This window comes from Micromesistius poutassou, assembly GCF_964030765.1.
Source record: "Micromesistius poutassou genome assembly, chromosome: 2".
Classification (NCBI taxonomy): domain Eukaryota; kingdom Metazoa; phylum Chordata; class Actinopteri; order Gadiformes; family Gadidae; genus Micromesistius; species Micromesistius poutassou.
In genome coordinates, this window is record NC_140272.1 from 23581326 (window position 1) to 23597321 (window position 15996).

Here is a 15996-nt window from a genome sequence, read left to right on the forward strand (position 1 = left end):
CTCTAGTATTTGCTGATTGTCAGAAAACTAATCGTCAATTGGTTTCTAGCGCATTATGAATTTCTTTTTTTTCTCAAACATTGTATTCGGCTTAAAATCTTGCAGTAACAGTGTGCTGCATAATAAATTAATATATACATTGTTTTGGATAATAATATCACCATATCATGAGTTAAAAATGCACTCATTAATGTTTGAGTGCATGAATGGATTTAATTAGCCTGGTATACAAGAATACCTCTGAGCAGCAGCACTACCTACAATATCAATATCTGGTAATGTTTGATTAGCTGCTAGTATAGATGCACCTTTTATATTATTTGAATTACAGGTTTTTAGATGCATGAAATTAGTACATACTCACAAGTTCAAGTACTAAATATGTAAACACATTTTTATTTGACAAACTTACAATACTCCACTGCCATCTACTCTGATCAGTCAAAAGTCATGATGGGTTATTAGGTATTTGATGCAAATAATCTATTGAGTGATTATTACGGGATATCATTTCAGGTTATTTACTGTAGTACATATTAAATGTCTTATAAACAAAAGAAGCAAACAAAATAACTTAACATTTACTGTCTAACAATCATGAAAGAAACAGTTCACCTTAAAATTAGAAAGAAATAATGCTCAACCCGCTGCAATATTTATCCCCATAACTATTGCACAATGTTGTCTACTTGTAACACAATGTCTGTGCCACTATGTCTTTCTCAAAGCACCTTTAAAAAGGTTTCTATTTTACTATTTTAAGTGCAACTATTTTAAGTGCAGATATGTTTTCATGCGGCCCTTATTTTGGCCCAGGAGAGCAGTCTTCCCACTTTGTGATACGGTATGCTAGTTGCATCCACCCTCCTCTGTTGGGGGAGGTTCCATTCAAATGTCCAATATTCCTCCAACCACAGAGCGTTTTTAAATCCAGCGTTTTTAAAGTGCGATACCCACCATATGCCCATCAATAGTGATATTGATGTATCTTTTGACGTTGTGTTTTCATTCAAAATGAGGATAACCAACCAGTACCCTCAATATCTGAAATATGCGGACTAGACCAGGCTAGACTCTGAGCTTACTCCAGATTCAGTGTGTCAGCCAGAGGAGACTCTGAGCTTACTCCAGATTCAGTGTGTCAGCCAGAGGAGACTCTGAGCTTACTCCAGATTCAGTGTGTCAGCCAGAGGAGACTCTGAGCTTACTCCAGATTCAGTGTGTCAGCAATACTAGACCTGGGAATAATCTGGGTTTACTACATAGTCAGTGTGTCAACCATATAGTCATCAAAGGTAGGGTAGGCATTTAAGGAAACCAACCAGCGTAAACTAGATTTTGAAAGCATCCTCCCCTCAGGCCTCCCTCCAAAGCTTGCTAGCTTTAGCAATTGGGCTGCCTAGCCTTGTGCAGCTGCGTAGGGTTTGGTAAGGACAGGCATGTTACAGGTCTGCCACATTCACAGATACCTTATATTTGTCTTAATTCGCTCAGAGCATTTGATTTGTTGCTGTAAGCAAATTTCAATAAATATGCAAAAGAATGATTCTATAATCTGTGCTTACCCCAGCTTTAACCGCATGGTTCATACGCTTCGTAAAGCAGACAGGCTTTGCTCAGTGACTAACTAACTAAGCCTCGCTGACCAGGTCAGCAGGTGGGGACATGAGTCCGCGCGGGTTGAGCTTCGCCACCAAGCAGACGTCGTAGTTATCGTGCATCAGAGCGTGTCGAGCCACTGCCGTCCAGCGGTTCTCCCAGGGGTCCAGCTCTAGAACCTCCTTCGTTATGTCGTCATGGCGATCTAGGGGTCATTAAGGATCGAAACAAGCGTTATGTTTATGTCAACTTCACAAGGCGGAGCATCTTCCAAGACCGTTTGGAGCACAGATCTAGATGCGTTTGACTACCTGCTCCTTTGTAGTAGCCACAGACATAAATCTTCCCCCCGACCACGCCTGCGTTGGACGCATTGCTGCGTAGGGAGAGTTGTGGTGAGGGCAGCGGGGGGCCGTCCCTCCACTGGTCCTCATCTGGGCTGTAGATCTCCACCGCGTCCAGGCAGCGACGGGACTGACCTCCGTCCACTCCCTCGCAGCCGATCCCTCCTGTCAGTGGAGATCAGGTTCAAATGACATCATGTCAATGTGAATGACCATTAAATATTAAGAATCAGTCAAAACCAACATAATTCAGAGGACCAAAAAGCGATGTTTCTCTTTGTAAATGTACTTTAAATGTCCACAGCAGACTATTGGAGATATGTTTTATACTTTGTTTAACACATTTGTTTGCATCAACAAGTCTTTACATTTTGTCGGCTGAATTGGTTGAATCAACGCCCATCTTACCCATGACATAGATTTCTCCATTGAGCACAACGGCACTGCATCTATATTTTGAATATTTCATGTGGCCGAGCTCCGCCCACTTGTTCCAATCAGGATCGTAGACCAGGAGACGGTTGCTGAGGCGATCTGGTTCATCGTCCATCCTGTGAGACTAGAGAACCATAGAAGCATGATGCATTCATAGAATCAGACATTACGGACTACAACACAACACCCTGTGCCACTGGGCAGCAGCCAGATCAGGAGTAGATGTATGTTTTGCTCAAGCTAGTCCATTGATGTTCCATAACGCTCACTTGACACCCTGATTTGAAATTCATGTCTTTCTGAGATCAGAGTGTTTGTTGTAAAAACGTCAACCTTACTTGGGGCGTGCGACCTCCGATCACATAGAGGCGGTCCTTCAGTGTGACCGCGCTGTGATAGGCCAGGGGCAGGGGCAGGGGCGCCGCGCTGCGCCAGGGCCCCCCCTGCTTGCACCAGCGCTCCACCGAGTTGGTGATGAGTTGCTGGTTCTTCAGCATCATCTGGCCCCCCAGCAGGTACACCGTGTCCCCCAGGGCCCCCAGGGCGAAGGAGTCCCGGTACTCTGCTGACGTCAGGCACTGCCAGCTGCCCTGAGCCTCCACTTGGTACCTGTTTCAGTCGTGTGTAGGGAGGGCAAATCATTAACCAGCTGTGTTCTCACATTTCAATCTCTACTAGCTGGCGGGTGGCTTTGCCATTTTTTTCCACAAATGAGACTGAACAGCACATCAACCTACGGCACCTTTAGTGAACATGTGCCTACAACCTGCTCCTCACCTGAAAACCTCCACGTTCCGTTCCTTCTGCCGAGCCATTTTACGCACCCCGACCTCGCCCGCCACTATGATGTCATTGTCTTCGGTCACGACGCCCGCGCACACGTGCCCCAGGGCCTCCCCGTAGCGAGGGGACGTGATGTAGTAGCTGCGGCCCGTGCTCGGCGCGTAGCAGAAGTTGCGGTCGGCGTAGCCGCCGTAGCGGGATCTGAGCCCGCCGCTGTCGGTGCCGATGCAGAGCAGCAGGTCGGTGGTCTCCATGCCGTAGCGCAGCCGGAGCTTGCGCGGCGCAGCAGAGTGATGCATGGCCGCGACGGCCATGGCTTCATTCAGCATCTCTGTGCACTCTGTGTCGGCCAGCAGGGCCGTGTTCCTCCTCATGGTCTCCCTGAGGTAGTCGGCGTCGACCAGCGGCAGGCGCACCTTCCTGAGCAGCTCGGGCAGGTGGTGGCTGCGTCCATCCTCCAGGGGGCTGTGTCTCACCCAGCGCAGGACCGCGTCCAGGATGGTCTCCTCCCTGGAGATGTTGAGGTCGTCGGAGCTGAGCAGCTTCCCCAGCTGGTGGGCCTCGAGCTCCAGCAGCTCCTCGCTCTGACACACCTGGAGGAAGTTCTGTCGCAAGAAGCGCTGGGCCTGGTCGGCGAGGTCCTCCGCGCCCAGGTCGCGGGCGTAGAAGTACACGCCCAGGCAGTTGGAGGCGTCCATGTTGTCCGTCATGTGCAGCTGGCAGCAGGCGAACACGTCGTCCATCTGCAGCAGGAAGGCGGCGATGGAGACCTCCTGCACGTTGGCGTTGCTGAGGGGCAGCTCCGAGGTGTACATGTAGCTGAGGAGCAGCGCCAGGCTCTGCGCGTCGGTGTCCCGGAGCAGGATCTCCCTGCTGTGACACTCCCGCAGGCCGCAGGTGAACATGGCGCGGAAGTAGGGGCTGAAGGCCGCCAGCACCACGCGGTGACACGGGAAACTGATCCCCTCAGCCACCAGCACCACGTCCGTCAGGTTCTCCGTCTCCCTCATCTTTCGCAACTGGCTGAGAAGCGCCAGGCTGTGTTTGACGGTTCGGTCCATGCTGTTTCACCTCGTGTAGGAAATGATTTCGACTTGGTTGAGGATTCAATCAACTAGTTTTACTTTGTAAAAAAGATCAGTCTTTAAGTGTTGAGTTTCAACTAGTGAGGTCCTTGTCCTCGAAAAGGAGACATGGCCTGCAATAAATGATTGTAAAAGCAGAGCAAATAAATAAATTACAAACAGCAAATTAAGTTACATAGAAAAAAACTATTCAGTGAAAGCTGAGGTGCTATTGTGTGGCTTTTTTTTACACTTTTTTACACTTTTTCTATTGCATGTCACTGATGGTGATATGGTTACTAGGACAGATTCGGTTGGACAGAACTTTAAAACAAATTACATATATTACTTGTGACTTGGTATATGTAGAAATATATCATATTAAGATGTGGCACAGCAGTCAAAGCAGCTTTCTCCATCATGCTAAGCAGTTTCTTTTGTTGTCTTACCAAAATTATCAACTTCACTGCTCTCACGATAATCCAGTTGCTGTCTCTGTCTGATGAAGACCAGAAAACATTCATGTTGTTGTTTTTGCTTCGGTCTATGTGTGTTGTTGTTGAAAATGGCTAAGCAATCGCCAGAGATTGCTTAGCCAGAATCTATTTCCCCTCCCCTAGCTCCCTTGGCCCTATGAGGAACAAACCCAAAAATAGATCATGTTCTCACAGCAAGTGGGTCAGAGGGCTCAGCTAATGGCCCTGACATTTTACTTTATTTACATGTATCCATGTATACAACAACACCAGAAAAGGTATAGTTAACCGTGTATTAGTTTTATCTGAGGTTTGGCAGTGACATTGCAGTCAATAAATGATCTGCTCCACCTTCAACACCTGTCTCATGCCAGACGCTGTGGAATGGTGGACCCTCCCAGCCTCAGATTTCACACTGGACTCTCTTAAAGGGCCAGTCAGCAAACCAGCTCAAACCTAACGCAAGCATTCGGTAATTGCCTTTATTGTTGTTAAGTAAATGTCCCTTGCTTATTGCTATTAATAGAAGATCTATCACCAGGAACAGTAGACATTTTGAAACAAAGGAACTAAGTGTATGCCTCAAGTGGAAAGTACTAATATATTTTCCATGTCTGGTAGTGTTTTCTTGATCTGGTAATAGATGACAGGATGTGGGTGATTTAGTTTGATGTTAAACTAGGATGTCATGGTTCATTAGAATCACTTGTGCAGGTCTAAGGGAAAATGCTAAGTGAACGTCACCTGGGGCCCGGACGTCCGCAGATCTCCTCCCTGAATACCAGAATCAGATTAGGGTTTACCCTAACATCCATTAGGCTTTTAGTCATTAAACACCTCCCAACCATGAGGGCCCATCAGACCTGCCTAGTTAACCATTACATATCATAATATTACATGCAAGCTGGCACGGTGACAGTGGTGCTGCTGCGTCGTGGTGGATGTAAGAATCAGCATCGGGACAGAGGCGGGTCGGGCAAGTTCATCAAACGCGCTAGCACTGGAAGTCGTTGGGACATACCTTTGATAGGTTCAGAAAAGTAAAACGGCTGGGACCATTTGTAGAGTTGTGGGCAGAATATAAGCCATGGGCACTACATGTAGGTCGGGCAAATACAGAGTGGAGAGAGATGTGCTGGATGAGGAGGGACTGGAAGCGATTGCTCAGAGGAAGACTTACTCTGATACCCACCCTAAGCTAACTGAACGCCTCAAAGATTCACTAAGGTAAGGTCTGTATAGAAAGTTGATTAAGTTGTATAGAAGGAAGTTAATTGTTAAGGTTGACCGACAGTATCTACTAATGGTGCAGTTAAACCTACACTACCTCACTTTTTAACCACTCACTTTTGTTCAAAATCTAAATTGTGTTCATCCACAATTTAGATGGTTTCAACGTGTTTTGAAGCAAAGGAAAGTGCAGTGATAAAGTTAGACAGGGCATTGTAAATAAAGGGATATGGCATTTATAAAATGATTATGTTAGAAACGATGTTCAAATAATGGATGGACCACTCCTGTCCATTTCTAAGAGCCTCCTCTTTTCCAGATGTACAGTTCCCAAACTGAAGCAGCGCATAGTGCACAGCCTTCCTGTGCTGTACTGGCTGCCCAGGTATTCCATCTGGGACTATGGAATGCCGGACCTCATCTCCGGCATCAGTGTGGGCATTATGCACCTACCACAAGGTATGCAGCAACTGGTGGCATTTATTTTAAGAGCCAATCAAAGAAATCGATGGTTATCCCATGCGTCATTTATGTGTAGATTCAAATATATTTCACATTGAGGTCTTTGTAATCGTTGTTCTTTGCTGTCTTTTGGAAGGCATGGCCTACTCGCTCTTGGCCTCTTTGCCTCCTGTCTTTGGGCTCTACACGTCCCTCTACCCGGCGCTAGTGTACTTCTTTTTTGGTACCTCTCGTCACATTTCCATTGGTAAGTTGAGATGTTGATCGGCCAGGCGTGACTCTAATGACACTGAGCCACTCTGGTTGAGAGCTGAGGGAGTGGAAACCGTATCTGAAACCGTATTTTTATTTTTAATTTTTTTCATTTCTTCCTAATAAAGTATTCAATCAATCAAAGGGCGAGGTTAGGCAGTGAATTCATGTGATTAAGAGCAGGACGGGGTTAGGCAGTGAATTCATGTGATTAAGAGCAGGACGGGGTTAGGCAGTGAATTCATGTGATTAAGAGCAGGACGGGGTTAGACCTACACATACAGTGAGGACATCGGGGATCGAGCCAGGCACCTTTTGGCTGAAGGTTGAACACTAGCCACTACAATATCCAGGCAACTCCTGACTCCTTGCTCTGGTGTGCTGTTCTCCAGGTACATTCGCCGTGCTCAGCATCATGGTGGGGGGTGTCACAGAGAGGTTAGCCCCAGACAGTAGCTTCCTCATAGCAAATGGGACCAACCTCACTGCTGGACAGGTGGACTTACAAGCCCGGGACTTGTACCGGGTCCAGGTGGCTGCGGCCACCACTGTCCTCGGAGGACTCATCCAGGTATCTATGCTTGTATGGAACGGGTCATTCTGATGCACTTATTCCCGTGACTGCTGGCCATCATGAGCTGTGTGTTCCTAGGTGGTGCTGGGCCTGGTGAAGTTTGGGTTTGTGGGGACCTACCTGTCGGAGCCGCTGGTGCGCGCCTACACCACGGCGGCGGCCGCCCACGCAGTGGTGGCCCAGTTAAAGTATATCTTTGGTGTGTCTCCGAAGCGCTTCAGTGGCCCTTTGTCACTGGTGTATGTGAGTGTTGTCGACTTACTACTGGGAACCAAATGACTACATTTCTATTTTTGAACAACTGCTTTGAACTGGCCTTAATGATGTCACATAACAGAGTTTGTTCACTCCCGACGAGCTTGTATTTTCTGCAGCTCGCGATTATTATTGCATGCAATGTAATGAGTTTTGATGGATCCGAGCGCATGTGTGGTCAGCCATCCGCCCTCTGTGCAATCCTTAGACCTTGGTGGATGTCTGCTCCTTGCTTACCAAGACCCACCTTCCCACCCTGGTGGTCAGCGCGGTGTCCATGGCCTTTCTCATCTCCGCCAAGGAGCTCAACTCCTATCTGTCGCCAAAGCTCCCAGTGCCCATCCCAGTGGAACTCATCACGGTCAGCGGAGTCCATTACCTCCTCACACTAAGTTAATGGTTATTGATGTTCTTTGCTGCAATGGAAACACAAGCTTGGAAATGCTGAGCACTGGCATTAGGGCAGCAAGTGTGATTGTGCAAAACACAGCAAAACGATCACGTTGTAGCTAATGATTATGTCTACCAGTGTCTCTCACTGACTATGGCACAAGCCATTGGAGTTTAATGATTGATTCAAAGTTAGGTTTCTTTGGACTGACGTATTAGTGGCTGTTTGAGTAAACGTATGAATTAACCTCTTTTTTGTGTTTAGATAGTGGCAGCGACATTAATATCATCATATACGCAATTGAGCAGCAACCTCACCATCTCAGTGGTAGGGGAAATTCCAAGTGGGTAAGAATCTGTCTTTTTCTTGTGGTTGGTTGGAGCTGATTGTTATGATTCTCATGTAGCAGCATGAGTCATCATTTTCTCTGAACGCCTCCCAGTCTGAGTCCACCCAGCCTGCCCGATGTCCACGTGTTCGGGGACGTGGTGGGCGATGCGTTTGCCCTGGCCATCGTGGGATACGCCATCTCCATCTCACTGGGGAAAACATTCGCACTAAAACACGGCTACAAGGTGGACAGCAACCAGGTGACCTACAACTACAACTACATTACCCCGTGATGCCTAGCACACGGCCACACGTCCCAGTACTTTGTTCTCCCGCTCTGCGTCCACTCCAGGAGCTGGTGGCGCTGGGCCTGAGCAACGCGGTGGGAGGCTTCTTCCAGTGCTACTCGGTGTGCTCCTCCATGTCCCGCAGCCTCATCCAGGAGAGCACTGGAGGGAAGACCCAGGTGAGGGGTCAGAGGAGACATGCTCATATCTGTGGGTGTTTAACCCGCGGCTCTCCCGACGCCACACCGCGGGGGGCTGGAACGCTCGGACTGTGTGACCTAAGGGTTTGGGAGGTTTACCTCAGAGGACCTGTTCAAACTCTCTCATGAGGACACTGATCATGCTGAAAGTGTTGGGTAAAACTATAGACAACGACCAACGTTAAGTCCCGCATTCAGGGATCAATCTCGGCCAGTTAGTGCTCTCATGGAAACTGCATTATGTGGTCACGTGTAGGACTAAGCAAGGCCTCAAACCTGAACATAAACCAGCAACTAAATGAAGACGCAGAGGAGAAACTGCGTTGCCAGATGCTCTCTGCATTATTCATGCGCCGCGTGTCCTTTCAGATGGCTGGGATCGTCTCAGCCGTGATCGTTCTGGTCACCATACTGAGGCTGGGCCCGCTGTTCCAGGAGCTTCCCAAGGTGGGGGACCCCGGCTTCATCCCACGACGCGTTCCTCACCACGGAGAAGGCCCCTCTGTTGTGGTGTCTTAAATCAGAACGACATAAACATCGGCCCTTTTTGTGCTCTTTTCCTGTCTTGCTTCACACATCTCACCTGTCCTAAAGTCCCTTCATTGGTTGTCCAGTCAGTTCTAGAATAGATTTTAAAATCCTCTTATTGGTGTTCAGATCACTCAGTGGATTAGCGCCCGGAGACGTGCTTCTGGTGTATGTCCCTCTAGATCATCAGGTCTCCAGGTCCCCTTCAGACATACCTATTTAGCTCAGCATTCTCTTAATCCATTTTATTTATTTATATAGATATATTTATTTATATATATTTATTTATTTTTCTTTGTTTTCATTGTATTGTTAAGCACCTGTATTGCAAGTTTGAATCCTTTTGCAGGCTGTACTTGCGGCGATCGTGTTTGTCAACCTGAAGGGCATGTTCAAGCAGTACTCGGACATCCCTCAGCTGTGGAGGAGCAACAGAATCGACCTGGTGCGTGGACACGTTAATCATTCAAACATCCAGTCACAGTCACTGAGTCCCACGAGTCAGGGGTCCACGCCGGTGGTTTCTCGTGTCCACGCTCCAGGCGGTGTGGCTGGTCACATGGGTCGCCACGCTGCTCTTCAACCTGGACCTCGGTCTGGCAGCGTCCATCGTCTTCGCTTTGCTCACCGTCATCTTCAGGACCCAGCTGTGAGTCAGCAGACGGATACGCTAACGTAGCCTATGCTAACGTAGCCTCCGTTTAAAACGTTGGTTTGACCCAAGGCACGCAGAATTATACTGGGCTTTGAACCAACCAATTGTTTCCTCTTCCTAATACATCCATCATATTTTCCAACATACACCAAATAAGCACTAAGTCTTAGATGATCAAGCACCCTCTCTTTAAGTAACACTCTAAGCTTGACTCCAGAATACTACCTTATCAAATGAGATTGAAGGTTGAATGAACGGTTCTAAATGCTCGCCTTGTTTCCTATCAGGCCAACCTACTCGGTTCTGGGACAGATTCCAGGCACTGATCTCTACGAGGACATGGAGACTCACAGAGGGGTAAAGTGTTCCTCTCCAGGTCTGGGCCCTCCAGCCTGTTTTATTCTGAGAGCTCATTTGACAAAAGGAAGGTGGCAGAGAGCTACTTGTGTTTAGTATTGTTAGTAACATGTATTCAGATAGCTGATCTCCACCAAAACCAGTTGAATAAGCTTATTTTGTGTGAACATTTACAAAATGTTGACATATTATTAACACTCAACACACAAATTGAGCATAACATATGATCATCTTAACATTACATACCACTTAACATAAGATCATCACTTTCCCTCACTTCATGGTCTAGACTGTATAGTGTTTATAGTCAGTGAGACAGCTGGCACTGCAAGGAGTCAACGGGAGAGGCTTACACTGGAGCGTCTCCACTCAGGCTCGATCTCATGGCCTCATTTAAATGTTCATCTGTCAGTCAGGTTCTGAGCTTAGATTTCATGACATTCATGTCAGAAAAAGTTGCTTCACAAAGGTCTCTGATGATTCTGCCTCTACTAGGTTCTACTTTGGATCATCTCCATCTCCTCAGGATCTTTAGATATCACCTAAGTCCACCGTCATGAAGGGGTTTGCCTCGACTGTCACACAGGGCTCAAGTTTCTCAAATTCACTGAATCTGTCTGCAAACTCACGCCCAAGCTTGGACAGCAGGTCACAATACTAGAGTGCATTGAAAATGTTGGCTGCCCCTCCAACATCTTTGAGACTTAGTGGAAGTACTGAAACCTTTGGTTTTTCACTTATTGAATGTAAAATGACTTGGCTTTTGAACAGCACTGACCATATCACACATTTTTTCATCTCTACCTTGTAACTGTAGGTCCAAGTGATTCAGGTTCTCAGTTACATCCGTCATCATTTCACTCAGCAAAGAACGAAAGCGCTGTAGTGTCTTACCCCTGCTCAGCCATCTCATTTCAGTGATGAGAAGGAGATTCTCGTTCTCAGCACAACTTTCCTCCAGGAGCAGCTTGAAGCTCCTGTGTCTTGGCCTTTGCTCGAATGGAGTTGATCATCTTACCAACAGGTGTCATGACATGATCTAAGCACCTTAGAGCATATCGCCTGTTGATGAATGATACAGTGATAGTGGATAGGAGAGTCCGGGTCCGCTTTGAGAGGGCTGTAAGTCCTGAGTGACACCCTGTTATAGTTGTTACAGACACCAGCTGTTCAAGATCTTTTTCCCACAAAGTAGTGCCTTACAGCATTGTCATCGTTTCAAGTGGAAGTAAGGTCAAAAAATTATTCTTTTGTGGAAAAGTCATCAAACACAAAGTGAACGAAGACAGCCAGCCGTATGGCTGGAGTCCAGCGACTCATCACGACTCAAACCACCTGCACCTGTCCATGCCCCAGCTGCTGCGCAGACACTGTCCGTGACGCAGTACAGCACCAAGCACTTCGGCAACAGCAGAAACCCTTTCTGTCTCACTTTCATGGTCCTTGAAGTTTAGCGTTTCAGCCCCGGCAGTCAGCCCCTCTTTAACAGTCCTGCCCTCGTGGAGTGGAGGGCTGTGGGACTGAGTCAGCCTCCGTCGGCCTCCTTCATGGGTTTGGTGAACAGAGACTGCTGTCTCTGAAGCGTTGCGTTCAGCTCCTTGACCTTCTCTGTACGTACACTGCTGAAGTTGCTGTGGACTTTGGTGAAGTGGCGCTCGACGCTACATCGTTTACCAACTGACAGCTCGTACCACAAATCAGACACACACAAATGGAAAACAAAATAGTGTTTTTTGCCTTTCATTGGCCTCACTATTTCCATTGTCATTGTCAAAGCGGGTGGATGCTTGCTTGCTAGATTGCGAACAGCGCCTCATTAGACAGTTTAATTGAGGGCCGATTGGCAAATAATCATATAGTGTCAGAAGGGGCGGGATGTCTGTGAATTTGATGGAATTTGAACAGGTTTACCGAGTGACTGTTACTCAATTGATGTACCGTACATATTCTTTGAACCTTTAGCGAGCCGCTGAGAAACAGGGTTAGGGTTAGACATGCTGGAGACCCCTGCTCTAGGTCTTTTCTCTTCTTTACCCACCGGGAAGAGTTTCCAGAGATCTCCCTTTAGATGGGGAGGGTTGCTCCTCTTATATATGAACTCCTTTGAGACTAACTGGGATAAACAGTTCTAGAAATAAACAACTGAACTTGATGTTTGTGTGTTTGATGATGTTTGTGTGTTTGATGATACATGTAGCCCTGTAAGGTTAATGACAGAGAGAGAGAGAGAGAGGGGGATAGAGAGATACTGACTCCCTCTGAAAGCTGTTGACGCTGGTATATGTTCATTTTGCAGGTGAGGGAAATCCCGGGAATCACAATTTTCCGTTCCTCTTCCACGGTGTACTTCGCCAATGCTGACCTTTACCTCGAGGCCCTGAAGGAAAAGGTGAACTCTCTCGACCACATGAGAATACACTCATCTGATTAGTGTATTCTAATCTGATTAGTGTATTCTCATCAGGCTGAGTAACCACTTCCATCATGTGTTCAGAGTGGCCTGGACATCAGCAAGATGATCATCTATAAGAGAAGAGAGGAGGCCAAGCAGAGGCGTCGAGAGAGGAGGGCAGAGAGACGGGCCAGGAGGCAGGCCAAGAGAGAGGTACTGCTGACTGTAACACCAGTAACACCAGTATCATAACAGGGTTAGTACACCAGGGTTAAAGTACTGCTGACTAGTATCATAACAGGGTTAGTACACCAGGGTTAAAGTACTGCTGACTGTAGTACCATAACAGGGTTACTACACCAGGGTTAAAGTACTAGTTAGTGTACTAACCCTGTTAGTACTCCAGGGTTAAAGTACTGCTGACTAGTATCATAACAGGGTTACTACACCAGGGTTAAAGTACTGCTGACTGTAGTACCATAACAGGGTTAGTACACCAGGGTTAAAGTACTGCTGACTAGTACCATAACAGGGTTAGTACACCAGGGTTAAAGTACTGCTGACTGTAGTACCATAACAGGGTTACTACACCAGGGTTAAAGTACTGCTGACTGTAGTACCATAACAGGGTTAGTACACCAGGGTTAAAGTACTGCTGACTGTAGTACCATAACAGGGTTAGTACACCAGGGTTAAAGTACTGCTGACTGTAGTACCATAACAGGGTTAGTACACCAGGGTTAAAGTACTGCTGACTGTAGTACCATAACAGGGTTAGTACACCAGGGTTAAAGTACTGCTGACTGTAGTACCATAACAGGGTTAGTACACCAGGGTTAAAGTACTGCTGACTGTAGTACCATAACAGGGTTAGTACACCAGGGTTAAAGGTCCTCTAAGGCGCTCTCTCCTGGGCAGAAGCGAGCGCAGAGCTCCGTGCAGGCGGCTGAGACGGGGCTCTCTGCGGAGGAGGAGGAGGAGGCGGCGGCGGGCGTCTGGGGCCATCCGTCCAGCGACGAGGGGCCGGCGCCCGGCGGGACGGGCAACGGGACGGTGTTCGTGATCCCCGACAGCGCGCGGCGCGCCGACGACCGGGGCCGCTGGGAGTACCTGAAGGGCGGGGCGCCGGACTGCGGCAGCCTGGGCTCGCTGTCCTCGCTGCAGGACGAGGGCTCCAGCAGCGAGGACACGCTGAGCTGCGACCTGGAGCGGGTCTCCCTGGGCTCGCTGGGGAAGTGGACCTGGGACGTCCACTCCATCGTCCTGGACTTCAGCACGGCCAACTTCATCGACACGGTCGCCATCAAGACCCTGAGCAACGTGAGTCAGACGCTGGCGGGGGGCGAGGGACACGAGAGGAACACGGCTCCACTCTTTACTCATTCAATCGCTCTTGTTGTAATACGACATACATAGTGGTTTGTGATGGGCAATGCGGCTGAAAGACATAGCACCGTATAACTTGATCATATTGATCGATATCGATAACTATTGATCATTTTACTGACCTAAAAAGACTTACCATACTGGATTTAAACACTTCTGTTCAACACTTAATACGACCTTCCACTGTTCTTCATTGATAAATACTCCAACGTCGACACAACGATGAAAAACACTCAAATATAGTAAATAAGTACGGAACCGTGTTTGTGTAACAAACCCAGCTGCTAGATCCGGTGGTCCGGTCTCTTATTGATATACAATGAACATGTTTCATATTGATGTTGTTCAAAAGTCTATCACAATACGATCACTTGTTGTTTTATTGCCCAGGCCTAGTTTGTGAAACGAGGGATTGATTTGGGGGTTGGCTTAGCTCAGGAGTTACAGGAGTTAACTAGTAACTGGGTTAACTAGTAACTGGTCCCGACGAGCCGGCTGCTGCCTTGTGGCTCCGCCGTCCGTGTGCTTCAGTGTGAGTATGAACCGCTCTGAGTCGCTCTGGATAAGAGCGTCTGCTAAATGCCCAAAATGTAAATTAAACTTTTGTGTTGGCAGATTTTCCGTGATTTCGATGAGATCTCTGTGGACGTCTACATGGCCGGGTGTCAAGGTACCGCAGCAGCCCCTACTAGTGATTGATCCTTTGTCTCAGGAGCTGATTCAATGCATTGGTAGTGCTGCAACCAATCGTTCTTTTATATCGAATATATCCTTTTTTTTCAACGAACCATTCAGTCTGTAAATGTAATGAATAATCACATGAGCCCAGAGCCCATGAAGTAAACCCATCAGTGGCGGATTGAGAACGTACTTTATGGGCGGGCCTAGGAACATCTGGATGGGCCTTTTATTAAAGCTTAAACAAACACGTATCCACTGTGGGCGCCGACCGTCACCGTGATGTTGCGTAAAGACGCTGGACAGGACTAATGAGTACCAGAGGAGTGTCTGAATAGTATTCATTTTTAGTAGCTGCTGTAAATATTTTAAATTCAAAATGTATTTATTCTTATTTTATTTTTCAAAATATTATTTTTTTTAATTCTTGCATGAATCTGATTGGGTGGGCCCCCTGTCAATCTGGGTGGGCCTGTACCACCCATAGCTCCGCCCCTGCCTTGCATAGTAGTTTTCAGTTCGTAATCTGAAACACAATCAAACGTAAGCATTTTCTCTTAACTCCCCCCCCCACTGTCCCGCTCACCAGCGCAGTACTCTCATGCGTTCACGCTCAGACTCTTTGTTGGGAGACTCCTGGTTACATGGAGGGGGGGGGGGGCTGGTCTGCTGCTCCACCTGCTACCAACAGGTTCTGTGTGGTGGAGCCATAATGTGGGATTACCTTGAAGCTAAACCATAGAAGAACTGTCTGCTCCCTCCCCGTCTCCGCTATGGACAGCTGCTGCATTGAGGCAGATCTGAGCCATGAGGTCCACAGCCTGGGCGGAGTCACGGCGCCGACTCAAACCAGAGCTCTTACATCATACCTTCAGCGTTCTGAATGAATGTCCATTATTACATTAATTATTATTCACCGTTATAATCATTTGATCCAATTGGTCAAAACTGTAGACGTTTCATTTTCTGTGGATCATTTGTTTATGAGTTAGTCTCCTCCTCCGTTATGAAGCCAAGGTGGTGGAGCATCTGGAGCTGGGCGGTTTCTTCACGGAGTCCGTGACCAAGAGACACCTGTTTGTGACGGTCCACGACGCCGTGCTGTACTGCCAGAACCACCGGGGCGCCGCCTCCATCCCCGGCTACGTGGAGTACGACGTGGGTCACTCTCTAGTCCTCCTGATGACCTTCACTACCAGATACCTTCTAGTCATTCAATGGCCCATTACTGCTTTTTTTGGCAGGAGATTCAGCGCAGCACGGCGCTTTAGTCCCCACAGAACCTCTGGAGATGTGATCCAACGTCAACGTCCTCAAT

At 47.7% G+C, this 15996-nt stretch overlaps 2 protein-coding genes across 2 annotated transcripts; one reads left to right on the top strand and one right to left on the bottom strand.

The window, feature by feature from the left end:
• Positions 1-373: 373 nt before the first annotated feature.
• On the bottom strand, positions 374-4807 carry kbtbd12 (kelch repeat and BTB (POZ) domain containing 12). The gene is made up of 6 exons (XM_084463742.1): positions 4675-4807; positions 3156-4359; positions 2717-2987; positions 2352-2502; positions 1911-2108; positions 374-1804 (listed from the first exon to the last, which is right to left on the bottom strand). The coding sequence occupies exons 2-6, from the start codon at positions 4220-4222 to the stop codon at positions 1632-1634; spliced, it is 1860 nt and encodes a 619-aa protein (XP_084319868.1). The 5' UTR covers positions 4223-4359; positions 4675-4807; the 3' UTR covers positions 374-1631.
• Positions 4808-5788: 981 nt separating this feature from the next.
• On the top strand, positions 5789-15975 carry slc26a6l1 (solute carrier family 26 member 6, like 1; the record flags this gene model as incomplete). The annotated part of the gene is made up of 19 exons (XM_084463509.1): positions 5789-5928; positions 6251-6390; positions 6530-6640; positions 7038-7216; positions 7298-7462; positions 7683-7835; positions 8130-8212; positions 8308-8455; positions 8548-8661; positions 9052-9129; positions 9560-9655; positions 9753-9859; positions 10153-10222; positions 12519-12611; positions 12717-12827; positions 13533-13934; positions 14616-14670; positions 15691-15840; positions 15923-15975. The coding sequence occupies 19 exons, from the start codon at positions 5789-5791 to the stop codon at positions 15973-15975; spliced, it is 2448 nt and encodes an 815-aa protein (XP_084319635.1).
• Between the last annotated feature and the right edge of the window lie 21 nt (positions 15976-15996).

Excerpts from the sequence above, each read along its gene's own strand:
- kbtbd12 (XM_084463742.1), bottom strand. The coding sequence starts at position 4,222 with ATGGACCGAACCGTCAAACACAGCCTGGCGCTTCTCAGCCAGTTGCGA. Across the intron at positions 2,503-2,716 it reads TCGGAGGTCGCACGCCCCAA|TCTCACAGGATGGACGATGA; the intron begins GTAAGGTTGACG and ends ATGGTTCTCTAG. Across the intron at positions 1,805-1,910 it reads TGGCTACTACAAAGGAGCAG|ATCGCCATGACGACATAACG; the intron begins GTAGTCAAACGC and ends AATGACCCCTAG.